Source organism: Bemisia tabaci, chromosome 2, assembly GCF_918797505.1.
Source record: "Bemisia tabaci chromosome 2, PGI_BMITA_v3".
In the NCBI taxonomy this organism is placed as follows: Eukaryota; Metazoa; Arthropoda; class Insecta; order Hemiptera; family Aleyrodidae; genus Bemisia; species Bemisia tabaci.
The window spans coordinates 52,640,565-52,662,468 of NC_092794.1; the positions used below are offsets into that span (position 1 = coordinate 52,640,565).

General features: G+C 40.4%; 1 protein-coding gene across 2 annotated transcripts in view; it reads right to left on the reverse strand.

Annotated features, from left to right (window-relative positions):
• Positions 1 to 1,527: 1,527 nt before the first annotated feature.
• ss (aryl hydrocarbon receptor spineless) overlaps positions 1,528 to 21,904 on the reverse strand; it is a 162,956-nt gene continuing 142,579 nt past the window's right edge. The window contains exons 5-11 of one of the 2 annotated variants that reach the window (XM_019048165.2): positions 19,227 to 19,436; positions 16,195 to 16,382; positions 13,481 to 13,587; positions 12,667 to 12,808; positions 10,681 to 11,890; positions 6,256 to 6,359; positions 1,528 to 4,293 (exon numbers count right to left, since the gene is read on the reverse strand). In XM_019048165.2, coding sequence (XP_018903710.2) covers positions 6,264 to 6,359; positions 10,681 to 11,890; positions 12,667 to 12,808; positions 13,481 to 13,587; positions 16,195 to 16,382; positions 19,227 to 19,436 — 1,953 coding nt within the window. In that variant the 3' untranslated portion in view covers positions 1,528 to 4,293; positions 6,256 to 6,263. Of the gene's footprint in view, positions 4,294 to 6,255; positions 6,360 to 10,633; positions 11,891 to 12,666; positions 12,809 to 13,480; positions 13,588 to 16,194; positions 16,383 to 19,226; positions 19,437 to 21,904 lie in introns of both variants that reach the window. The other variant, XM_019048081.2, reaches the window with a different exon arrangement.

The window sequence follows — 21,904 nt, forward strand, 5'->3', positions numbered from 1 at the left end:
ATATTTAAATGTATTACATTTTGTTATACACTCGTTCAATAGGATGATAGGAAGAATGTTTGATGATCCTAGAGTCTCTGAACATCCTGGACTTGGGAGTCTCGAGTCGCAAAGCGGAAACTTTAGGGATCGATTCTTCAGACCGAAATAAGACTATTATGTTCGATGAAATTTCTTCGTTTGGGCCATTTTAAGGAGGCTGTATCCTTAGAGCAGGGGTGCAGAAAGTGCCTTGCCTCCCCATGACTATCAAATTGGCCTTCCCACTTTAAAAACCCTCTTTTCCTCATCAATTTTATGAAGATGACTTTCTGTTGGCTCTGTGAGTATAAATTCCCGCGATTTTGCGAAAAACACGTGATTATAAGTATAAATTAACCAATTAACGAAAGACGCGTAAAATTTACCCCAACCAGCAAGATACCCCGCGATGTTACCGGACTTCCCGTTTAAATACCCCGTTTTTGGGTTCTTCCAATTTTCACACGCGACTGAGCGCGACCCGCCCGGTGGGCTAAGGGTGGGGGCTGAAATCCCTCAGGATTCCAGTGTTTATTTCTTCGTGGCCAGAACAACATGAGGAGTATAGAAATACCTTCCGATCCCAAATTTTCTGTACTTTTGTTGATACTGTGGCTAAAAAAAAAAAAAAAAAAAAAAAAAAAAAAATCAATTTTTCAGAGAAACTTCAAAGGGACATACCACTCTTAAAATGGCTCTAGTGAAGAACGTCATGAATATATTAATCTTAAATTGGTCTGAAGAATCGATCTTTAAAGTTTTTAACATTCGATTTGGGATACCCTGTATTTCCGAAATTAGTAAAAACGGGGACAGCCGGTAAGGAGAATCTTGAACCACTACTTCCAGTTTCCAGTAAGCAGATTATAATATGAAACGGAAAAAGACTATAGATAGAGAATTTGGTAGCAACTCACTTGCTTTTGTTTTGGTCCTGAGTTAAAAGTAGAATTTTCTCAAGGTTCTCAATCACGGTTTTACATAAATGCGCCAAAGGCAGAAAAGTAAGTTTACTGGAACAACTGGAGATAAACGATAAATTGAAAAAAGAAGATCATCTGGCGAACAATCAGTTGGAAAGTCTGACGGCCCGACCGATTCTCCCTTCCAGCCTAATATAACTGTGCGCGCACCCAGCAGCACAGAGTGATTAACAATAATATCGCGGTATCGGATTCGTGTGGTTTTAGTTCTTTATTTATTTTAATTTTTTAAATCGTCTGACGAGCGAAAAAGATTCGTGAACATTAATATGTACCTGAAAATGGACTATTAAGTCTGAAATGGCCATCGTATAAAGGAAGAAAATTCTAAATGTAGCTCGGGACCAAAACAGAGGCAACTAAGTGAGTTGCTACGGAAGTCGTCGTGTCACCCGACAAAGTGTTACAAAACCAAAACCTATAGATAGAGAGTTTAGGGTAAAAACTGTGAACATTCCAACATGGCGAACGCCTAAAATTGTATCAAGGTTTCAAACTTGGAGGTCAAAGCATCCGATTCAAATTATGGAATTGAAATCAATTTATTCAAAATTATTTGATACAATTACTGAACTGATACATTTATACAAATAAGTATGTAACTATATACACTGGTTGACATAATTTACAAATTAAAATAATTCTTATGTGACTTAGCACTGGTAGAAGGCATTGAATCATAGCTGGAGTCATTCTTCGAAGATCGGATACCGACGTAATCCCATCCGGATATAGGGGATGAGGATGCTAAAAATCAAGGCAGCCAAACATAAACTCTTTTTTTTTTTCTCAATATGAGATAAAAAAAGAAATTGCTGTTTCGCTAAAAATTACAATCCACAAAATATACAAGGAAGCTTTTTTATCAATGTATTTTTTACAGGCGTCTAAAAACATCAGAAACAAATAAAAAGAAGAAAAGAAAAATACTTAACAGGAATGCGATAATGTTTAACCCTCGAATTTTTACGCATGCATGATTTGTTCAGTTATTCGGTTTGCCTTTGCACCGACCAAACCAAAACAAGAAACTACGGCTGTGGAAGCTTTACTCACGGGCTGTATGGACATACCGTCAGTTCCGGATTAAGAGGCCGGAAACTTCGGGTCTAGTACCTGTTGCTCTGGCCTTTGAACTTAAAGCGGTTGAAGCAACAGCCTCAGCACCCGGAATTTCCGGCTTCTGAGCCCAGAACGGAAGGTCTGACTGTAAAGTGTACAGCCGGTAAGTACGGCTTCCACAGCCGGAGTTTCAATAACAGTGTATAGACTATTCAACTATCATCATTTTTGGCTGTGTCATACCCCATAAGTGGTTTTAAAGTGAGCTCGCTCATACTACAGTCCTCAAAGTCTGAATCCAAGTTAATACGAGCGAGAAATTAGTGACTTAACAATTTAAATTTAGAGGGCAGTATCAACCTAAACCAAGAGTCGCACAGGCACTATACATGATTGAAGAGTCTAGTGTATGAACTTGTCTTGAGTGGCGTTTTTGTCGAAACGCGAGATTTTCATTATCAGGAGTAGGTATATTAGTGACAGGCTTTGAGTGTAATACGTACAAAATGAATGCCAGAACTCGAGTTCTAGTCTCAGACCCCCGTTTTAAACTTTTTCCAAGCTATAGCGTTTCACTTAATTTTTTCATATTCAAATAAGTATATTTTCCGTGGAATCACAAAATGTCACTTCGTTTACCACATACTGTGAAAAATCTCGGCGCGAAATTCACGCTTACAGTTGCTATTTTGACCGCCTGTTACTGTGAGTGCATGGATCCGGCGCGAATTCCGCGCTCTGGCCGGAGTGAAAATCTGACAGGCAAATCTACGGTGAAACTACCAAACCACGTATCTCGGTTTGCGACGTCGCAGACTTCCTGTCATACTTTATTTTTTAAATGAAAAACTACTTAACATCCAGTCTTGAAAATTTCTGTGATTTTTCCTCTTTGTGCGGAGAAAATTCCGTGAAAATTTCAAGGAATGATATTGATTTGGTCGACTTCAAAAAAATAAAATGCGAGCGTAGATTTTTAAACACCGCAAACGAGATACGTGGTTTGGTAGTTTCACCGTCGAAATGTAAAACGGAACTGCCGCAGCATGGATTTAAACTCGAGTCGTGGCGGCGATAGACGAGTGCGTTACCATTTTGCAATTCGAAGTCCGTATCAGACAACGCTGAATTCACCCTATTTGAGGGAGCTCAACTAATTTGTCCGTCGTTGGTGATATTCACGCTCTGATCGATTCACTCAGAGCGCGGCGCGAAATTCACGCTGGATTTCTTTCACGACGGCTATTCTCTCAGAGTAAATCATTGATTTTTGACAGTGCAGACTCTTCAACTGAAGTCATTATACAAACGGCACCAATCAGAATATTGCCTGCACGCCTTTCATCAAGATATGCGATGCAGTTTTTCATAGGATTTGGTATTTAAGATAGATCGACAATGGTGAAACCTCCAAACCACGTATCTCGGTTTGCAACGTTTCAGACTTCCAGCTATGCTTTATTTTTCGAATAGAAAACTACTCAACGTCAATTTTTCAAAACTTCCGAGATTTTTATTCTGCTGCTCAGAGCAAATCCCGCAAAAACTTCAAGGAATGATATTAATTCGTTCCCTTCACAAAGATTAAATGGGTTCGGAGATTTTGAAACCCTGAAAACGAGATACGTGGTTTGAGAGTTTCATCGTCGATATATATATCGACGGTGAAACTACCAAACCACGCATCTCGTTGGCGGTGTTTAAAAATCTACGCCCACATTTTATTTTTTTGGAGTAGACCAAATCAATATCATTCCTTGAAATTTTCACGGAATTTTCTCCGCACAAAGAGGAAAAATCACAGAAATTTTCAAGACTGGATGTTAAGTAGTTTTTCATTTAAAAAATAAAGTATGACAGGAAGTCTGCGACGTCGCAAACCGAGATACGTGGTTTGGTAGTTTCACCGTCGATATATGAACTGAGTGCGGTAAATTTTGGAAGGTGGGGAGTTTCCCATTGGTTACTTAAATTAAACAGGCAACCATCTCTGATGAGTATTGCCTGTCATAATGGAATATATGTAATCAATTCTTTTGACCTGGCTAAAGATAGAACACCTCTTCCTGTGCCGCGTCTTAAATTACAAAATTATTCTAGGCGTTAATCCTTAACTTTCGATACATTTAGACGGATATACGCAGAGACAGGTATCCTCGTGAAATTGACTTAGAAATTTTCTTATCACCTAATCATTGCTTTATTCACCCGTGACTCGTGGGCTAACCTGAAATCAAATACACAAAAATACTTAAGTTAAAGTTGTGCTATGATGATTTCAAATACACTCTATTTGGGGTATACGTATGTACATATCAGTATCCCACAGCTAAAAGGTACCTAACTCACATTTTTAGAGAAATCGAGCCATTGGTATATTTTCGAAGTATGAATTAACGGTTCTGTGGGTATGGACAATTTGGTAGCCCTATTTACGCCGGTTAAGAGATACAGGGTTTCAAAAAGTGCGATTTACATTGGACTCAATGGGGCCGATGCGTGGTTTTCCGCTGATATCTCGAAAGGACTAAAATGGAGTTATGAACCTTTTACCTTTTACCTATTACCTTTTGGCTCTAAGATACTGATTTGAACTCTTTGGAGGTCTTGGTCGAGGAAGCAAACGTAAATATAAACACGCGGCTATTACTAGCCCCAGTAGCCCCTGCTCATTGAGTCGGAAATTAGGTGTACACGAGTAGTGTTTGGCCTACCTCACGATTTGAAGGAGTTTTTGATGAGCAAAGTTAAGAAAAAAAGAACAGATGTACGAACATATTCATAACAGCAACTATACAAAAAAAATCAATAGCAACTTATTTTCTTTTAAAAGAATGTTAATCACCAATTTTTCACGATTTTAGAAGTCATTTAGTTCAGTTTTACTAAAATTTTAAAGTGTTCATGATAGACTGCCCTGGTAAAAATTGGCAATAGGAGCTGCGTTTCAAAATACCGTAGGAATCCTTATAGCCGGCTAAAGAAGGCAATAGAAAATCATACAGCTGGCTGTAGAAAGCGGAGCAAATCACATAGCCGGACTATACGAAGTGATAAAAATGTATACAGCCGGGCTATAGTTCCTATCGCCGGGCTTTACACTTTATCGCCTGGCTGTTGCTTTTTAGCCATAGGCTATAAAAGGCTATAAGAAATTGTGTAGAAATTTGTGTGCTTTGGAAATCATTAAGTTTGATACGGAACCACCATAATATTTACAAAACACACATTTTATTTTCCTTTAATACATATTTTTTTTCATCAATTAAAATAAGAATAATCCTTACAGGATGTGCAAACCTTTCAAAATCATGAGTTGAAAAACGCTGAATCCGCAAGATTATATTGGAGCCTAACAGAGCGGCGCGGCGTGCTGCCAGCGATAAGCGCGCACTAGCGCCTACAAACCTAACAGGGATACTTCACGCATTGCGCAATGCGTGAAGTATCCCTGGTAGGTTTGTAGGCGCTAATGCGCTTTTCGCGCTGGCTGCCCGCCCGCCGCGCCGCAGCGTGCCACGGCGCTTGAAGCAACTATTTCACACCAGAGGTATTGCACAGTATCATACGAAATTGAAGGCGCGCCATCATATTAGGAATGGCAGGCATCCTTCAAAAGACGGAACTTTCCGCGCAAAATAAATCAAGATACTACGGCCCAAAAATAGAGCGGTAGTCCAAAAACTCACTGAGTCCTAGCATCCGTAATTAGTAACATTTAGCACAAACTTTATCGCCTGGCTGTTGCTTAATCGCCATCGGCTAAAAAAGGCTATAAGAAATTGTGCAGCCGGCTGTAGAAGCTATTGAAAATCTAACAGCCGGCTTTAGGTCTACGGTATTTTGGAACACAAATTCTACTGCCAATGTTTACCAGGGTGCATACTTAGATATTTCAAAATTGGTTATGAAAAACTCACATTTTTCTATATTATAAGTTTTATACGTTGATATTACATCTGAATGAGTGATAGTAAAATTTTCATGCATATAGAATGTTGGTATTTGTTTTTTCGTTTCCTTTACTTTCTTCCTAATCCTTACTAAAAATGAAATGTTTATTTTTATATTTCAGCGACCTCTAAAGTTCACTGGCATCATTTCAAGCTACTTTTCCAACGTTTTAAACAGGGTAATGAGCTTGTTCTCTTTGACAATGGCTACGTTTAAAAAGAAGAAAATTAGGTACCTATGTTATCACTGGTTGAGTAAAGTGTTTGTCACCTCCGAGATGGACAACAAAGGACTCCCGTCCTGTTTATCTGTGGGTTGCCGAATTCGCTGGCAGCAGGACTGCAACAAATAACAGCTAGCTTGAAAAGAAAGAATTAGTTAGAAAAATAAAACATTGAACGACAATCTCTATCAGTGGAATATGGAATAACCGCGCAGCCCATGGCAATATTTTACTCATTAATTATATCAATGTCTTGTGTGAAGCTTGAGGCTAGTTTTGCTCTAATTGTGAGGTATGCACCATCGAAAGCTTTACTCTCCAGCATAGGGCGTGATAAATGATCTCTGGAAGGCACCAGATTCAGCCTGGTGACTATTAACAAATAGTTGCCGCTGGGTTGCAGACTCCTCATTTTGAAGGCGATTTTTACGCTTTCCTTGGTAACGCTTTCGGAAATCGAACGGATTATTATTTAAGGAATGGTGCAACCGCAAAAAATTCACGATTCGCGAAAACATTAAGAAATTTGATATCTTTTACAGCCTTTCATATTTTCGTTCGAAAAAATTAACCTATGTACTTCTTGCAGTTTGTGATAAGACCTCACTGTCACACAAGCTGAGTCGGAGTAATTGGGTAAGGAATGAACAACTTAAAACCGTCGGTGGATATGCCCGAGCAGGAAAATTCGGCGATATTCAAACGCTCGTATTTTTCTTATGACACGACAGACGCAGATATGTCCTCTTAGCAGAGTAGCAGAGCTATACATTGAACCTTTTTCTCGTTCATACATGCAAACGAACAAAATACTCGTTAGATAATCGTCGAGTAAAGAGGTACAACGGTTATCGGAAATTGAAGCTTATGAACGAAATTAAACAAACGAGCAAGCTTAGAATGCAAACTTAAACGGAGGGTGGGAAGGAAATAAATCAAAGTACGAAACGGACAAATGATATGATCGAATGAAAGTGACGTGAGTTGCAAAATTTAGTAGGCTTTTAATATAAAAATCTCAATGGAGCCTTCAAAGCGTTAGGTCAATCGTCCAATTGTTTGGCACATTCAGCCCAAATATGCAGCTCCTTAGCAACACACAAGTACCGAAAATGTTACTGCAACCATTGGCGGATCCAGCTAATTGGCAACATTGTCTTTTCTCCATTTAAACCTATGGAAATGTATCGGATCTTGGAGAGGCCTGGTGTTCCGATAAGAATCGATTATTTAGCATAGGTTTAACTGGAGGGAATCCCTTGTTGCCAAATGGATCCGTCTCTGATTGCAACAAGGAATGACTCAATAACTAACCGATCTCAAAGTAATATAAGACCGTGAAATTGTGTAACTTTATTTGACTTTTTGCCTGCCAAAGAAAAATTGTATCTTTTCGAAACGAAATATTGGGATCTTCAAAATAAATATCATCACCTTGGTCTTTTTCTCAACCAATCTGACCTCTTAAATACTCAGGAGAGCGACTGATTTTCCACACGATCATTAATGATTCTATGAAAAACATGCAGTAGTAAATTGGACCTTGAACTTCGATGGTGCTTTGAAAATTGGATGAGAAATGACCATGTTACGTGAATATTCCTGTTCTAATCAGCATTTCATTTAGTTGGAATGAAATGAGTGAAAAATTGAGTGCAGAAAAAAAGACAGATGTATAAAACTTCAACGCTGATGAAAACGGCAAAACTTATTGACTCTATCCATTCACTGAAAGAGGACTGATTTTCACCGATAAAACCATGGAAACATAATCAGGCAGGGAGAATGTCACTATTTTTCACCTCAAAAATACTTGTACCCTAAACCTCAAAAGCTGTGCGAACTAAATCGGTATTTACGGATAATCCGAATAAAATCATGCAGTAGAGCAACTTTACGATGGAAAAGAATCACAGAAAATAAGTGAGAATCACTCGATAGGTCATTTTTACGTGTGTCAAGAAACGTATTTAGAAAGTTGATACTGATAGATCGATGAAAAAGTGGACCGCATTAAGCAGAGAGGAACCAAGCCACATCAGCAATTGCCAAATTTAATCGAGCAATTTTAATCGTTTAAATAAAAAGGGTATGCGGATTTTTGTACAAATATCAGTGAATTCTCTGCATAGTACAAAGTAAATTCCTTAAATTTTTCAAAAGAATCCGCACAGACAGTCTCTTGTAAGAAATTAAATTGCCCACATAAATTTGGCAGTAGCTGCCGTGGTTTGGTATTGGTCCCTTCCTGCTAAACGCGGTCCAAATATTGATGCTTTTCATGTGCAGAAGGGTGTCCATTTCGAAAAATGGAGATTCCGGACATTACCGCCAGACACTCGATAAAAAAGCTGGACATTCTCAATTTCCCGATTTTCCCGGACAATTGGAAGAAATGCCGGACATTCGTGATCTAAATCGTTTCGAGGGACGAAAAAAACAGAAAATCTGAAGTAGGCGAAGTTTTTACTGCAGTCTGCCGTCGCTCTAATCACTGGTTCGAGATCTGTGGCTCTGTGACCTCTTCACTTCGGCCATGCAGTACGCTCTGCGCGACTCACGCCGCACTGCATTCAAAAGAGGTCATCCTGTCCTATCCGTTGGAGTGGTGAATCTTCGTCATCAATAGGGTTTCTCGTCAAGCAATATGACACCTTCGTCAAATTCTGACGATGAAAAGCAAGTGGACCAATGCTTTTAATTTTTTTTGAGCTAAGTATCAACCATCAAAATACAATTCTTTTACAGGTGGAACTGACCTCTTAAAAGAGAAGTACCTTTCTAGAGAGGGTATGGAAATTTGGTGGACAGTTGGACATGATATGTTAAAAGTGGTTTGCGGCATAAAATACGTCCATTTGGGAATATATTGGATTGACTCAGTTATACTTTCATTCCGCGCTCAAGAATCAGAACATTACGGACGATTCAATGGAGTGTACGATATGAAATGGCCTTTTCAGCAGAACCCCTTATGACATCATAGGCATTTTGACTCAAGCATCAGATAAATCATTGAGAGTTAGCCACATTCCCATTTAATTCAAAGTTGTCACCATTTAATGTCCTTGAAATAAAGTAAAGGGGCAAAGTGTCCAAACCGTCTCTATCATGGTGCTCCACTTAAAAGGAATAAATTATATGAAAACCAAGAAAACTCTTCGGGGACATTTAAGTGTTACCTAACGCACTTTTCCCATTTTCAAATAATTTTTCCCTTGTCATGCACCGTATTGCTAACAGAAGCCCACTCTGTGAAGTATACTGCGTTGAGCAAAAGTTTCACCGATTCCCTTTGGTTTCCCGAACTATTGTGACTAAAAAATGTCCACTCTCTCCATCTCCCCTAAATTTGTATTATTCTCAATTGAATGGGTTATTTGAAGAAAGGTGATGCCACCAAATTTTCAGAAATTGAGTTTCCGATGAAATGCAAATTCTTTGAGGGTAGGCATACCTATCTTACCTCTATGCGATTCTAACAGAATAGCTGTTTGAACGTTTTTTTTCAAACATATGAAGATCTGCTTCAGTGGAAAAAGGACGTAAGTTCTGAGCCACCTGTCCTAGCGCGAGGTGCTTCCTAATAATAAAAACTATGAGTAGGAGCACAAACCATGGTTTCTGATACTCTCATCGAACACAAATCGACGGTGAAAGTCGGCAATCACATAACTCGGTTTGCGACGTCGCAGACTTCCTGTCATACTTTATTTTTTAAACGGAAAACTACTCAACGGTAATTCTTTAAAACTGCCGTGATTTTTCTTCTATGTGCGAGGAAAATTCTGCAAAAACTTCAAGGAATCATGTCCATTTGTTCTCCTATAAAAAAATAACATAGTTGCGGAGATTTTCAGACACCGCAAACGAGTTATGTGATTGCCGACTTGCACCGTCGAAATGCTATTTGACTATCATGATACTGTTAAAAATAGCAACAATGCGCAGATTTTTGGACGCCAGAATTTTTTAATTGTTTATTTCTCGCCCATTTTCTTCGACCCTGTTTGTAGGACTGTGGTCTCATTACGGATGGTAAATACATCTAATCGGCTCCTTTATTTCTTCATCACAGAAACGGACATGTGCAGAGCGCTAACCTTGACGCTTTCATGGAACGCTTTGATAGTGTGACAAGCTTGTATCACACTATCAAAATACTCCATCAAAATATCAAGGTCAGGTGATGAGATTGGCATATTCGACGACTTGGACCAATCACAGCACTTGACCTCGACATTTTGATGGAGTAACTCAGGCAAATGAGCGGATCTCCCATTGAAATAAGACGCCGTTCCTCCCCGAGTGCGTGACGTAACACTTGAAGATCCCCCTAGGGAAGAAGTACGAGGGCAAAAAAGAAAAAAAAAGATAGTGATGCACTCACTGGTGGTGGTGGTAAGAATAGAATTGGTGGTGTGGTGTGGGCCATACCTCGGTCGCACCACTCTCACTCGCGTACTGATAACACTTGGCAGGACTAGGCGGGGCAGGAGCAGGAGCGTGGGCGGGGGCGGGGGTAGGCGCGGAGTTAGACGACTCCTCCGCCTTCCACTTAGTGTCCATCTCAGCCAACGACTTAAGCGGGTCGCTCCCTCCCTTCTCCTGGCCGAGGTACGTCTGCCCGTTGAGGACGGGCGGCGTCCCGGGGTTCGAACCCGAGCCCGCCGGGGACCGCGGGGTGCTCCCCCACATGAGCACCGTCTGCCGCGGCGCCTCCGAGACCGGCGAGTAGTGGTGCTGGAGCAGATCCACCGCGGGCTTCATCTCCTCCATCTTGGGAGTCACGATCCCGTTCACCGCCGCCGGCGAGGAGCCCGCCGAGTTCGGGGTAGGCAACCGGTCCGACTTGGGCTTCCGCTGCAAGTCGCAGAGCGGCACGGTCAGCTGGAGGTTGGGCGCCATGTAGGGCGACCCGACGTCGAGCTTGTTGCCGATGTAGCTGCAGCTGTTGTCGACGACGGACGCGTACTTCTGGTCCACCCAGTCGTTGCCCTTGAGCTGGTGGTGGGGCGCGGACTCGTAGGTGGGCATGCAGGTGGCGCTCCTGGTGGAGATGTCGAGGAAGCCGTTGGAGACGTACGGCGTGGCCGAGTGGTAGTCGCTGTAGTAGGGGCGGTACTGGTGGAACAGGTTGTCCGAGGCCAGGTACGGGAGTCGGTTCTCGTAGAGCGACTGGTGGTGGAAGTTGGAGACGCCGGAGTGGCCGCCGTAGAGGGTGGTGTCGGTGGTGGTGGGCGAGTAGCCGGAGGAGTACATGTTGTAGGCGACGGCGACGGGGGCTGTGGTCAGGTAGTCGACGGGGGTGGGGGCGGCGGCGGCTGCGATGGGGGGCGCGACCGGGGTCGGGTGGTGCGTCGTCAACTTGCGCTTGGTGCGACACGTCGAGAGGAAGTCCCGCAGCTGGGTCTTGTAGCGGCGGTTCACTTTTTGGGGGGTGGGCGGCGTGGGGGTCGCGCTCGAGGTGGCCGCCGCCCCCGTCGACGAGTGCATGGAGGAGGGTGAGGTGGAGGGGTGGTGCGGCGGCGTGGAGCTGAGGAGCTGCTCGGAGTCGGTGAAGTAGCTGCTCGTGAGTCCGGCGTCCAGGTAGCTCACTTTGAAGTCCATCGTTCGCTTCCCCAACAAGTCTCTGCCCTCCTCTTCCCTGTAAACACATCACAAATTGTATAAGAGTTTCAGATAAAGGCTTTAGCTACATAATCATCTATCGGATACAAAAGTTACAAAATAAGTCAAAATATTCGAATTACGACTTCGGTGCCTTACAATTTAGTTGTGCGGCTCCGAGGGGAGCGCAGCGGCCCTGGAGAACCCCTCGGGTACAAATGTTTCCCTCCTCTGTATTTACATCGAGAACAGCAAATTTAAACGATGTGAATCGCACTGACTGACACGCTTAAAACGCCTGGATACAACGATTCATTCTCGACAGTTGTTGTCTTTGTTGCATGTGAACAAATTGAAGGCGCACTTACTTTTTATTTTCTCATACAACGTGAGGCGTGCGCGTGCTGCATTGGATATCCCACGATTAAACATCCAGACTTCATGATTTGACTTTTTTTTGTTTTATTTTTGTTTTCAAAAATTCCATTAATCAGAGATACGGTCCCTCCAATTCTTGGGTAAACTATCGTGCTTTTTTTAATGTCAGCGATGGTTACGGATCCATTGCATTCCATTGCATCCATCCATTTGCATCCATTTGCATTGCCAAAATTCAGAAAAATCCATTAAAAGTGACCTCACTTAAAGTTTTCAGCCCTGAATTCAACCATTGCTTTAAAAAGTTAATTACTCAAATTTACTCAACTATCAAGTAAATTACTCAAAAATCAATATTTAACAAAAAAAAAAAAAAAAAAAAAGTACCAAAAAGTGCCTTTATCGCAAGCTTTCATCGAGACGTATGATACTTACATCAAAGGTCTATGCGTACTCATCACAAAATCAGGCTTAGAATTTTTATATACAAGACGTGAACTAGTTTGTAGCCATTGCCATCGGCCCTCTTTGGTTTGAAGTCGGTAAGCAATCATGCCGGAAGCTCCTGTTTTTAGAACTGGAATGACAAGAAAAGCAACTGTGAACTGTGATTCTAGCAGCTGACAAGTAAAACAATCTATCTGGAATGGTGGGACCAAGCTTGAATCTGCGGCTCATGAATTATCCTGACTTCAGAATATGTAAAATTAGAATTAAAGAGCAAACATCAAGAATAATGAAGTATCTTTCAAAATTAATTTATCGATGTAACTTTTTCTTTTATTAGTTGTGGCTCGGAACATGGAAATAAATTCAGTGTAAACGCTGATAAGTGTTGGTTCATCAATTATTTCCTTTTTTCTTGATACATTTTTTGGAAGTTCGCCGGAGACGGGATCTCTAAAGGTTCCGGAAAGATTTTTCGGGAAATGTAGTGATTACGCATTAAATAGAATGTTTTAATTTTGTGAAATAGGAAGTTCAGACAAAATTATTTTTTTAAAATTATTAAAATGTCAAACTAGAATTAAGAGAACATCATAAAAACAAATAATATAAGGCACATTAGAAAAATTAAGTCACAAGATTGCGTTGAAGCCAAAACTTTGAGTCGCACAGATTTGTTACTTAACCTGTTAGTTTTACTGTTTCCATTTGTGCTTACAAGATCCGCCGAGTGAGCAAATAAATTACCTACTCAAACCAAGGTTACTTACGGTTACAAAGGCAAACAAAGGTTATAACTTACGTTCTTGATGTGCGCTTGCCACATACGCCATGTCATCGTAATGAACTAGATGATAACCACCGGCATTCGCTAACTCTGCATCAGAATATCCTAATAATAATTTACCCCTGAAAACAAAAAAAGCATCATAGTGCTATATAAAACTAAAATGAAGTATCATTTATACTACAATGATTATCATACGATGTACCTATATTTTCGAAGTGACACAGTGCAGTTGTGGGACTGGTAGGGGCTGTATGTTCGAATAAATGGTTGCGTCGAGTGAAACTCAAAAGAGACAAATTTTGTACTTAATTCGCAGTTTTTTTTTTCAATGTCCCGTCATTGATATTCTTAGCATCAGAACTCCTGATATTGACACGGCAATGACACATAGAACCAGAAAGGGGATATAATTTACAGAATTTTGAATGAAACTCAACCTGATTATTTCGTTGAAATTTTTCATTCTCCATCGGAACGATGTATCGTTGAATTTTTTCAAAAATGAAGAAGTGAGAACGCCGTGAAATAAATAGCTTTTAAAAGGACGCCTATCATTCTTAAAATGTTGGAGCGCCTTCAATTTCGTTTGATACTGTGCAACACCTCTGTTGTGGAATAGTTGCTTGAGGCGCCGTGGCACGCTGCGGTGCGGCGGGCGGCTGGCCAACTCCCTACGCGCATTGGCGCCTACAAACCTAAGGGGATACTCCAAGCGTTGCACAATGCGTGAAGTATTCCCTCAGGTTTGTAGGCGTTAGTGCGCGTTCTGCGCCGCCGCTGTAGCGCTAGCACACCGCTCCGCTCAGTGTAGGCTCTAATACTTAAAATCGCGGAGTCGGCTTTGTATTTACAAAGTAGTACAAATTCTTTGTATTACAGAGTAGGTTTGTACCTCATTAAAGTTTATTGAAAACGTATAACCGTTTTTAATGTAACTATGCATTAGTTTGAAAGAGTGACAAATAAATTCAATCTCTTACAAGTATTCATCACGAAGTCATTAAATTGAATTTGACTCAAAGTGCGTTTAGAGTAGCTTTTATCTTTCTTTTTTTTCTATTTTTTTTTTTTTTAAACCATGTCAAATGGTTGTGTAAATCACTTGATGGGAGTGAGGGGTTCTGAGCTTGAATAACGAAGTCCTGCAAGGGGAAGGGAGTCAATCCCAATCTTATGTGAACCTCCATTCTTAAAACAATATGATACTTTGTATAAAAATAATATTTTTCAGATATTTTTCGGGCTTCCTCTCTTATTTTCTAAAAAAATCATGGGAAGAAGGCAGGCCAATCTCACGTATTTTCAAGGAGGGATGCGTTGTTGGATAATGGGTATCTTACAAATAAGGAGGGGAGTGGCCAGAAAGTTTGCCCAAATGCCTCACGGAGCACTTGAATGGCCCCTAAAGGCCCTTAAAATTCCCTCAAACACAGTGTACATACAAAAGCTTTGGGCACTTTTGAAAGAGACATTGCTGGGAATAATTACGGCCCTAAACGTTGCGAGGTAAAAAGACAAGTTGTCGCGATCTCTCCAGGCTCGAGCAATGTGTTTTCGTAGCTGAACGGTGATTTTTCTAGCTGAAGCTATTGAATTTCAAAGAGCGGAGTAAGTAGGTATTCGGAGCCGGTCTGCGGGTCGATTCTTGAATCGTTATCGAACGAGCTTGATCGATAAATCCCTATCTCAACAATGTTATATATCGATCAAGGTCATTCGATAGCGAGTCAACAATCGACCTGCTGAAGCCTTTCACCCTTCCCTAGACGCCATGCCTCGGTCATGGTCGATGATTCTAATCCAAATCCATTTAGTCTCAACCAAAAAGCTAGAGTTTACGGACGCGATCTTATAGTGGATATGACAGGCTTTTTTGCACAAGAACCAAGCTGTGCATTACCAAACGAAAATCAAAATCTCTGGAATTAATAGAAAATCCATCTTGCCGTTTCATAAAATACGTATCATCGAAAGGAGGGAGGGGGTCTGAGCCCTCGTTACGGAAGCGTTACTGGGGGGGGGGGGGGGGGAGGCCGCATTATGTAATGTTTGACGCTACTTTACTTGTTTTTTCCCGTTTTTATAAGGAGTCAATTTTTTACATTCCTTTGCTTTTCCATTGTACTTGGTTTTAATAATAATTTGCTAAAATTGTTTTTACTTTTATTTTTCGTTTCTTCTCTCTCCTTTTTCCTCTAAAAGTGGATCTTCAGCTTCTGCGCGATGCATTCATATCATCATCGATCTGTTCCAAGTTATTTTGACCTTTATGTGAATTATTTTGGGAAGATGTACATTTTAATCGCTGGATCAATTGTTTAGGAATGTTCATGCCGAATATTATCTTCTAAAATATTAAAATGAAGACAAAAGCACTGTCTTTATTTTGCAACCGATTTCTATACATCGATATCGAAGGCTCATTGGGAACAGTGCTTATGACTTTATAATTTTGGAAGATCATGCTCGGCACAAATGATTATTAATGATTGATTTAGAGAATAAAATTTCGATTTTCTCAAAATAATGCACCTAAAAATTTTCAAGGGGGAAGTCAAACGAAAGAGCTATGAATTTACGTAGGGGGCAACAGACCTGCGGTGTGGGAAGAAGGAGGAAGTGGGTATAAAAATCCAAATTTTAGCGTCACGTATTCTATGAACGGCTCCTTGCTAATAAATGTGTGGGTATTGAAAAATTATATTACTAATGAGAAGAAAACTCACCTTTGATCCATTGAAACAAGTGATAGGTCTAGTTTGTGTTTGCTTTTGAACATAACTTCTTTGTGTGGTGTTTCTAAGAGCGAAGGAGGACCAAAAGGGGTACAAACGGCAAATAAAGCTAAAGGAGGTTCTTCTGTTTTTCGATTTTGTCCATGGAGCACTTTTATCCTACCTCGTATATCAAGTCTCTGAAACAGGTGAAAAATATCATTAAAATCAATTAGTGCAAATTTTCGCCCATCGGAAAAGTGCCTATTTTTCCATCCGGCTCTCCCCAACTGAGATACCTATACGTAGCCTCATTGTTTTACCATCGATAACACAAAACTGTGTGTAAAACTGAGTTTTTTGGTCAATTTTTTCCTTTATAATTGTCGCATTTCAACAGATTTTTTCAGGGAGTCAATGAGTGAGTCATCGGCATTGTTTCGGAGAGTGGTTTAGTTGATTTTCGCGATTTGCGTCTGAACGGAGCCTAGACTGCAGTCACTGACTACCATCGCTCTACATAGTTATTGCTACTCATTTTAAGAGCGCTCTAGGGAAGAAAACGTTAACTGTATTTTCAGATGAGCTCTCTTGCGCGTATCTCTCCAAGATGTCCGCAGTTAACGTGAAAATGGAGGTATGTCTTTTCGCAACTTTACGTAACCGTAACAGCCTTTTTTACGATTCGCCGAAAACTTGAGACCGCGAGAGCTCGTAAAAAAAGCGAGACGAACTTAAAAAACTGGCCGGGTACGATGGATATGATATGATACGAAGCTGGAATAAATATAAGAGCGCTGGAATAATTTTTATCCTACGGTACCAAGAAAACACAGGCGCATGGTGCAGCCCGGCATAGAGGTAGAGGATAGTTAGTTTTTAATTGTATTAAAGTTGAGCGTGGAGGTTCTTTCTCAAACCAAATGGGGCCGTCGCGGTTGCCGGGATTTTCTCTATATTCTCATTTTGCGGTGCTAGGGGAAAAGCTGTATACACGTTGCCAATTTTATTGTAAATTTTTTCGAATATATTTGTTTTAAAAAATTTCTCTTGCATATTTTTTCTTCTTTTATAAGGTTATCGAAAGGAAAGCTGCTGTGCTAAGGATAAACGTTGTATGAGCCTGTAGATGCTGCCAAATTTCCTTCAATGAAGTACGAATTTTGATGGCAATTTGTGAATATTTTTCGGAGAGTTTTATTCGTAATCAGATATGAATCACCCGAAAATTTCAAGAAAAATGATCGTACCACTCCTCAAAACAGTATGAGCTCGACTTGAAGCGCCTTCATTTTTTGTGATACTCTACGCTTTGTCACGATGTTAGTTTAGTTGCCTGTCCGATCTCAACCCAACTGAAGTCACGGAATTCACTGCACGCTCTTCTAAGTGTGCCTGTTCCTGCCATGTTTTTAAGAATGAAGTGTCTATTCACATTGTAGGCAACATAATCAGCACTCTAGTCTTGTTCTTTTATTTTTGAATTTTATGATTTTCTATATTTATTCACCATTGGCTTGTAAATTGCCGGCGATTGCCAATTGCCTGCGACATACACGTATATTGTTCCTCAGTTTTTCAAAGTGAGTCGTTTTAACGTGATTTCAACAACCATGCAGATCAAGCACTTTTAACTAGTCCACGCAGGGGTGGTTGAATTGCATTTCGTTCTTATGTTTAAACCTTGCAAAAGGATCGTTAAACATTGTTCACATCGACACATTAATTCGATTCTTTACCATGGTTTAAATGGGCTTAATAATCAATTATCGCAAGTAGCCACGGCACTTTAAGTCCCGGCCTATTAAGTTTTAATAACAGACAACCGAGCGAGGAAGAAAACGGCGCGCGGTGCGGAGGAGCGCGTTGGAATATTATTATGAGAAAGAAGATGTATGCCGATTTAAACGCAGACGCACATCTAAGCGCAAGTAATTAAACACGGCTGGCTAGCGATTAATGCTGAGCACTGGCCATCACTTCCGGAGTTTTGTGGAGTTATTACGGAGACTTAGAGACTAACCAGGTTACCAGTTCCCGCAAAAACTCTTTTTTTATCCACTCGGATTCTTACCCGAGGAAGAAACAAAAGGATAGGTTTTTGGACAAAGTTGAGAAATATACACACTGAGAAGTCACTGGGAAAAAAACACATTGGATCTAGAGTCCAGACTCTTAAAAACATCGACAAGAAAAAGTACTCTTGATTCAATCAGAATCTAGCTTAAATCAAGAACCAAGCCTCTTAATTTAAGCGGATTTCGTTTTGATTCAAGCAAAAATCCAATTGAATCAAGAGTATTTTTTCTTGTCAATGTTTTCAAGAGTCTGGACTCTAGATCCAATCTGTTTTTTTTTTTCCAGTGGTGGCTTGATTTCCGTAGAAATATTCTTGAATTAGCCACCAAGAGGAAATTTCTCCTGAATTAACAGGAAAATATGTCTACACCGAGAAGGAAATCGCTTATACTCGAAAAGCATGGGGCAAAAATTATTGAAATAAAATAGTGATGTGATGCGATAAAATTGCAATTTTTTGCCATGAATTTGCAATATTTTTACTTAACCTGGCCAATAAATATACCGATTATGTATGATTTGTAAGAATAACTCCACTGTCATAAAAAAGATAGGCAATTTGTATTTCAGAGGAAAATTTTAATTTTATCGCAAAAAAGTTCAATGGAGGATTGAAGAAAGAAGAGGATTCCCTTCCATTAGTAGATAGGCAATATGCACGACATTGTGTCAATATCTGCAGTGTTTCCGCCGACGCACAGTGGATCGAGTCAATCGGAGAGTTCGGACATGATTTAAAAACTTTAAAAGCGTATATCTTCATTAATGTGAAATTTTGATGTTTTAAAAGTAGTTTCATTGGTTTTCTCGTAAAATTTTCTGGAAATAGCACCCCTTAAAATTACAATTGTGATAAGATAAACGTAAAATTTTACAATTTTTGTCAAAAATTTCATGTCCGACATCTTCCGTTGACTTGATCCACGGTGCGGCGGTGAAAATAAGAGTGAAGGTGAGAAACTCACAAGGAACCCTGAAGTGTTGTCTAGTAAACAGCGGAAGCGAACGGTGAAACTTCGTTCGAGAAGGTGACTTTGGTCTGGAAGCAGAGCGTCTTGCAGAGAGATCCCGGAGGACTCCGGGGGAAGGAACGAGTTCCACATGAGCTGCCGCTGCAGTTCCTCCCGGTCTTCCGAGTGGACTAGCTCGTAAACTGACTGGTGAACTATATCCGACTGCAACAAAAAACAACAACAAAATTAGACACCAACAATATAAATACCCCGCACTGATATCTTCCTCAGAGTAAAAATTACTTCCGAAAGTTAACGCTTAGATTCGCCAAATGATGACTGATGACAAATGACCAGTCATATAGACCGATGAAAATCGGTCTCCTTGAATCAAAATCACACACTACAACGGTTTTGGCAGACTTCTCAATCGAGCAATGGAGATGTTGCATGTGTGAGGAATTTGCGATTTGACTGTTGTTTCTTATGTAAAAGTTCGCGAGAAACACGATGGTGCCACTGGTTTTCTCTGAATCAACTCCCAAGCGCAAAAAAGCTCTCAAAGTGAGGCCAAATGGAGGGGATATTCCGCCCTACCCTGAGAGTCCACCTCTGCATCAAAACAAACTCCATGCAAAGATAGGGAGCAAATACATTAGCAGGGTTGCGTGTTTCAGTTTGGAGTCTCCAAAGAAAGTGGCAGCCCTGTCAATGTATTTGCTCCCTATATCTTTGCATGGAGAGTTTGTTTTGATGTAGAAGTGGACTCTCACGGTAGGGCGGATATCCCTCCATTTTGCTTCACTTTGAGAGCTTTTTTGAGCTTGGAGATGATTTCAGAGAAACCAGTGGCACCATCGTGTTTCTCGCGAACTTTTATACAAGAAACAACAGTCAAATCGCAAATCCCTCACACATGCAACATCTCCATTGCCCTTTATTGTGTTATTCAATGTTTTAACAACGTGCAACAGTTGAGCCGAAGCACCGAAATTGAGGTGGCCGTATTTTCAAACCGCTGAGACTGCTACGCTAACATTTAGTGCGCGATTTGACCCACGTAGACTGCAGTTTTTTTCATGAGCGGAGGGTTTAAATTGACGCGCCAAGAAACATCAAATATCTTACTTTTGCAGCAATTTTCTCAGTGCGAATTGTAACCTGCGTAAAATGTTGATAACGATAAATGTATCAGAATGCTTAAAGTCGTAGCTTGTCTACTGGTCCATTACAGCAGGATCATCTGGACAGAGACAATTGTCGATTTATATACAATGGTGAATACGGAGGAATGATAACAGAACTGAGTAAGAGGGGAGCAATGGACATCATTCAGCGAGTGGGGAATAGAGGTGAAATAACTAATAATTAGATGTATGTATGATAACATCGCTTCCGGTTTCGGGAACAGATGCGAGTGCACTACTCACACCAGATGGCGGCGTCGTCACACTGGCAGAATTTGTGTTTTTTCGCACTGAGGATCTTCGTTGGGAGTTAGCCTCTGCCGCAATGCAGATCGCATTTTCTCTTACCCTCCGCCGAGCACTCCAGCATGCTTATGCACATAACTTCCCTCGAGGAGGTGGCGCACAGTGGTGAAACCACGGTAGTCAGAGTGAGATAAGTTTCTGAGGTTGAGCTTCGGTTCTGAGAGACGGTTCTCATGAAGAGTGATCCAAAAGCATAGAGAAAAAAAAGGAGGTGTTTGCATCTTGAGGTTTGTTACCCTGTGAGGTAGGTCGGTACAACCTGGCCAGCGAAATCCGGAATTCGAAGTGTGGAAAACGGACCATAATGTCCCATTTTTTTGCTTAAATCAACTCATGATATAATTTTAAGCACTTCTTATAGGATGACTTTCTTCCATAAATTACACCATTTCCAAGAAAATCAATGATAAACGTCGCTGTACCGACCTACGTCATCAAAAAAGTTCCAAGATGCCCGAAATGCAAACACCTCCTTTTTTTCCCTCTATGATCCAAAAGTCCTGGTGCGCATTTAGTCGGGAAAAATAGCATCGATTTCCGAACTTATATTGTAATCAGCCCGATTATGTTGCTTGAATCACAATTGCAACCTTGCACCATGAAAAAAAAACAGTTGGAAAAGTTTTTAGATATGATTCAGAAGCCTTCTTTGATTCAAAAACATTTTTTGATTAATTTTTTTAGTCGAGGGAAAACTGCTCCTCCTGAAATATTTTTTTGGATTGAAAGAATTTTTTGTATTAAAATGAGATTTGTTTTTGTTTCGAAGAAATGTATGATGGGAAAATCAATTTCCTTTGGATTTTTTATTTTTAAAAAAATTGAATTAAAAATAACTATCTTTTAGTAAAAAAAAAAAAAAAAAAAGAAGTTTCTCCGAGTAAAATAAATTTTCCTTTAAATGAAAATCAATCGAGGCGAATACAATTTCCTTAATAAACACTTTTTCTTAGATTCAAAAATAGTCATCCACGTATGTATGCGCCGTAGAGGGCGTGGCATCCAGCTGAAAGGTGAATATGACATCCAAAGAGAGATGGAAAAATTCTAGCTATCGGAAAATCTCAACTCAACAGATTCCAGAAGCGGTTAGGTGTCGCAACTCGCAAAGCGTCCCAGGACGCTATAAAAGCGACTACCGTATACATGCATACAAAAAAGTTTCTCAACTATTTTCTCCCAGTGCATTTATTAAAT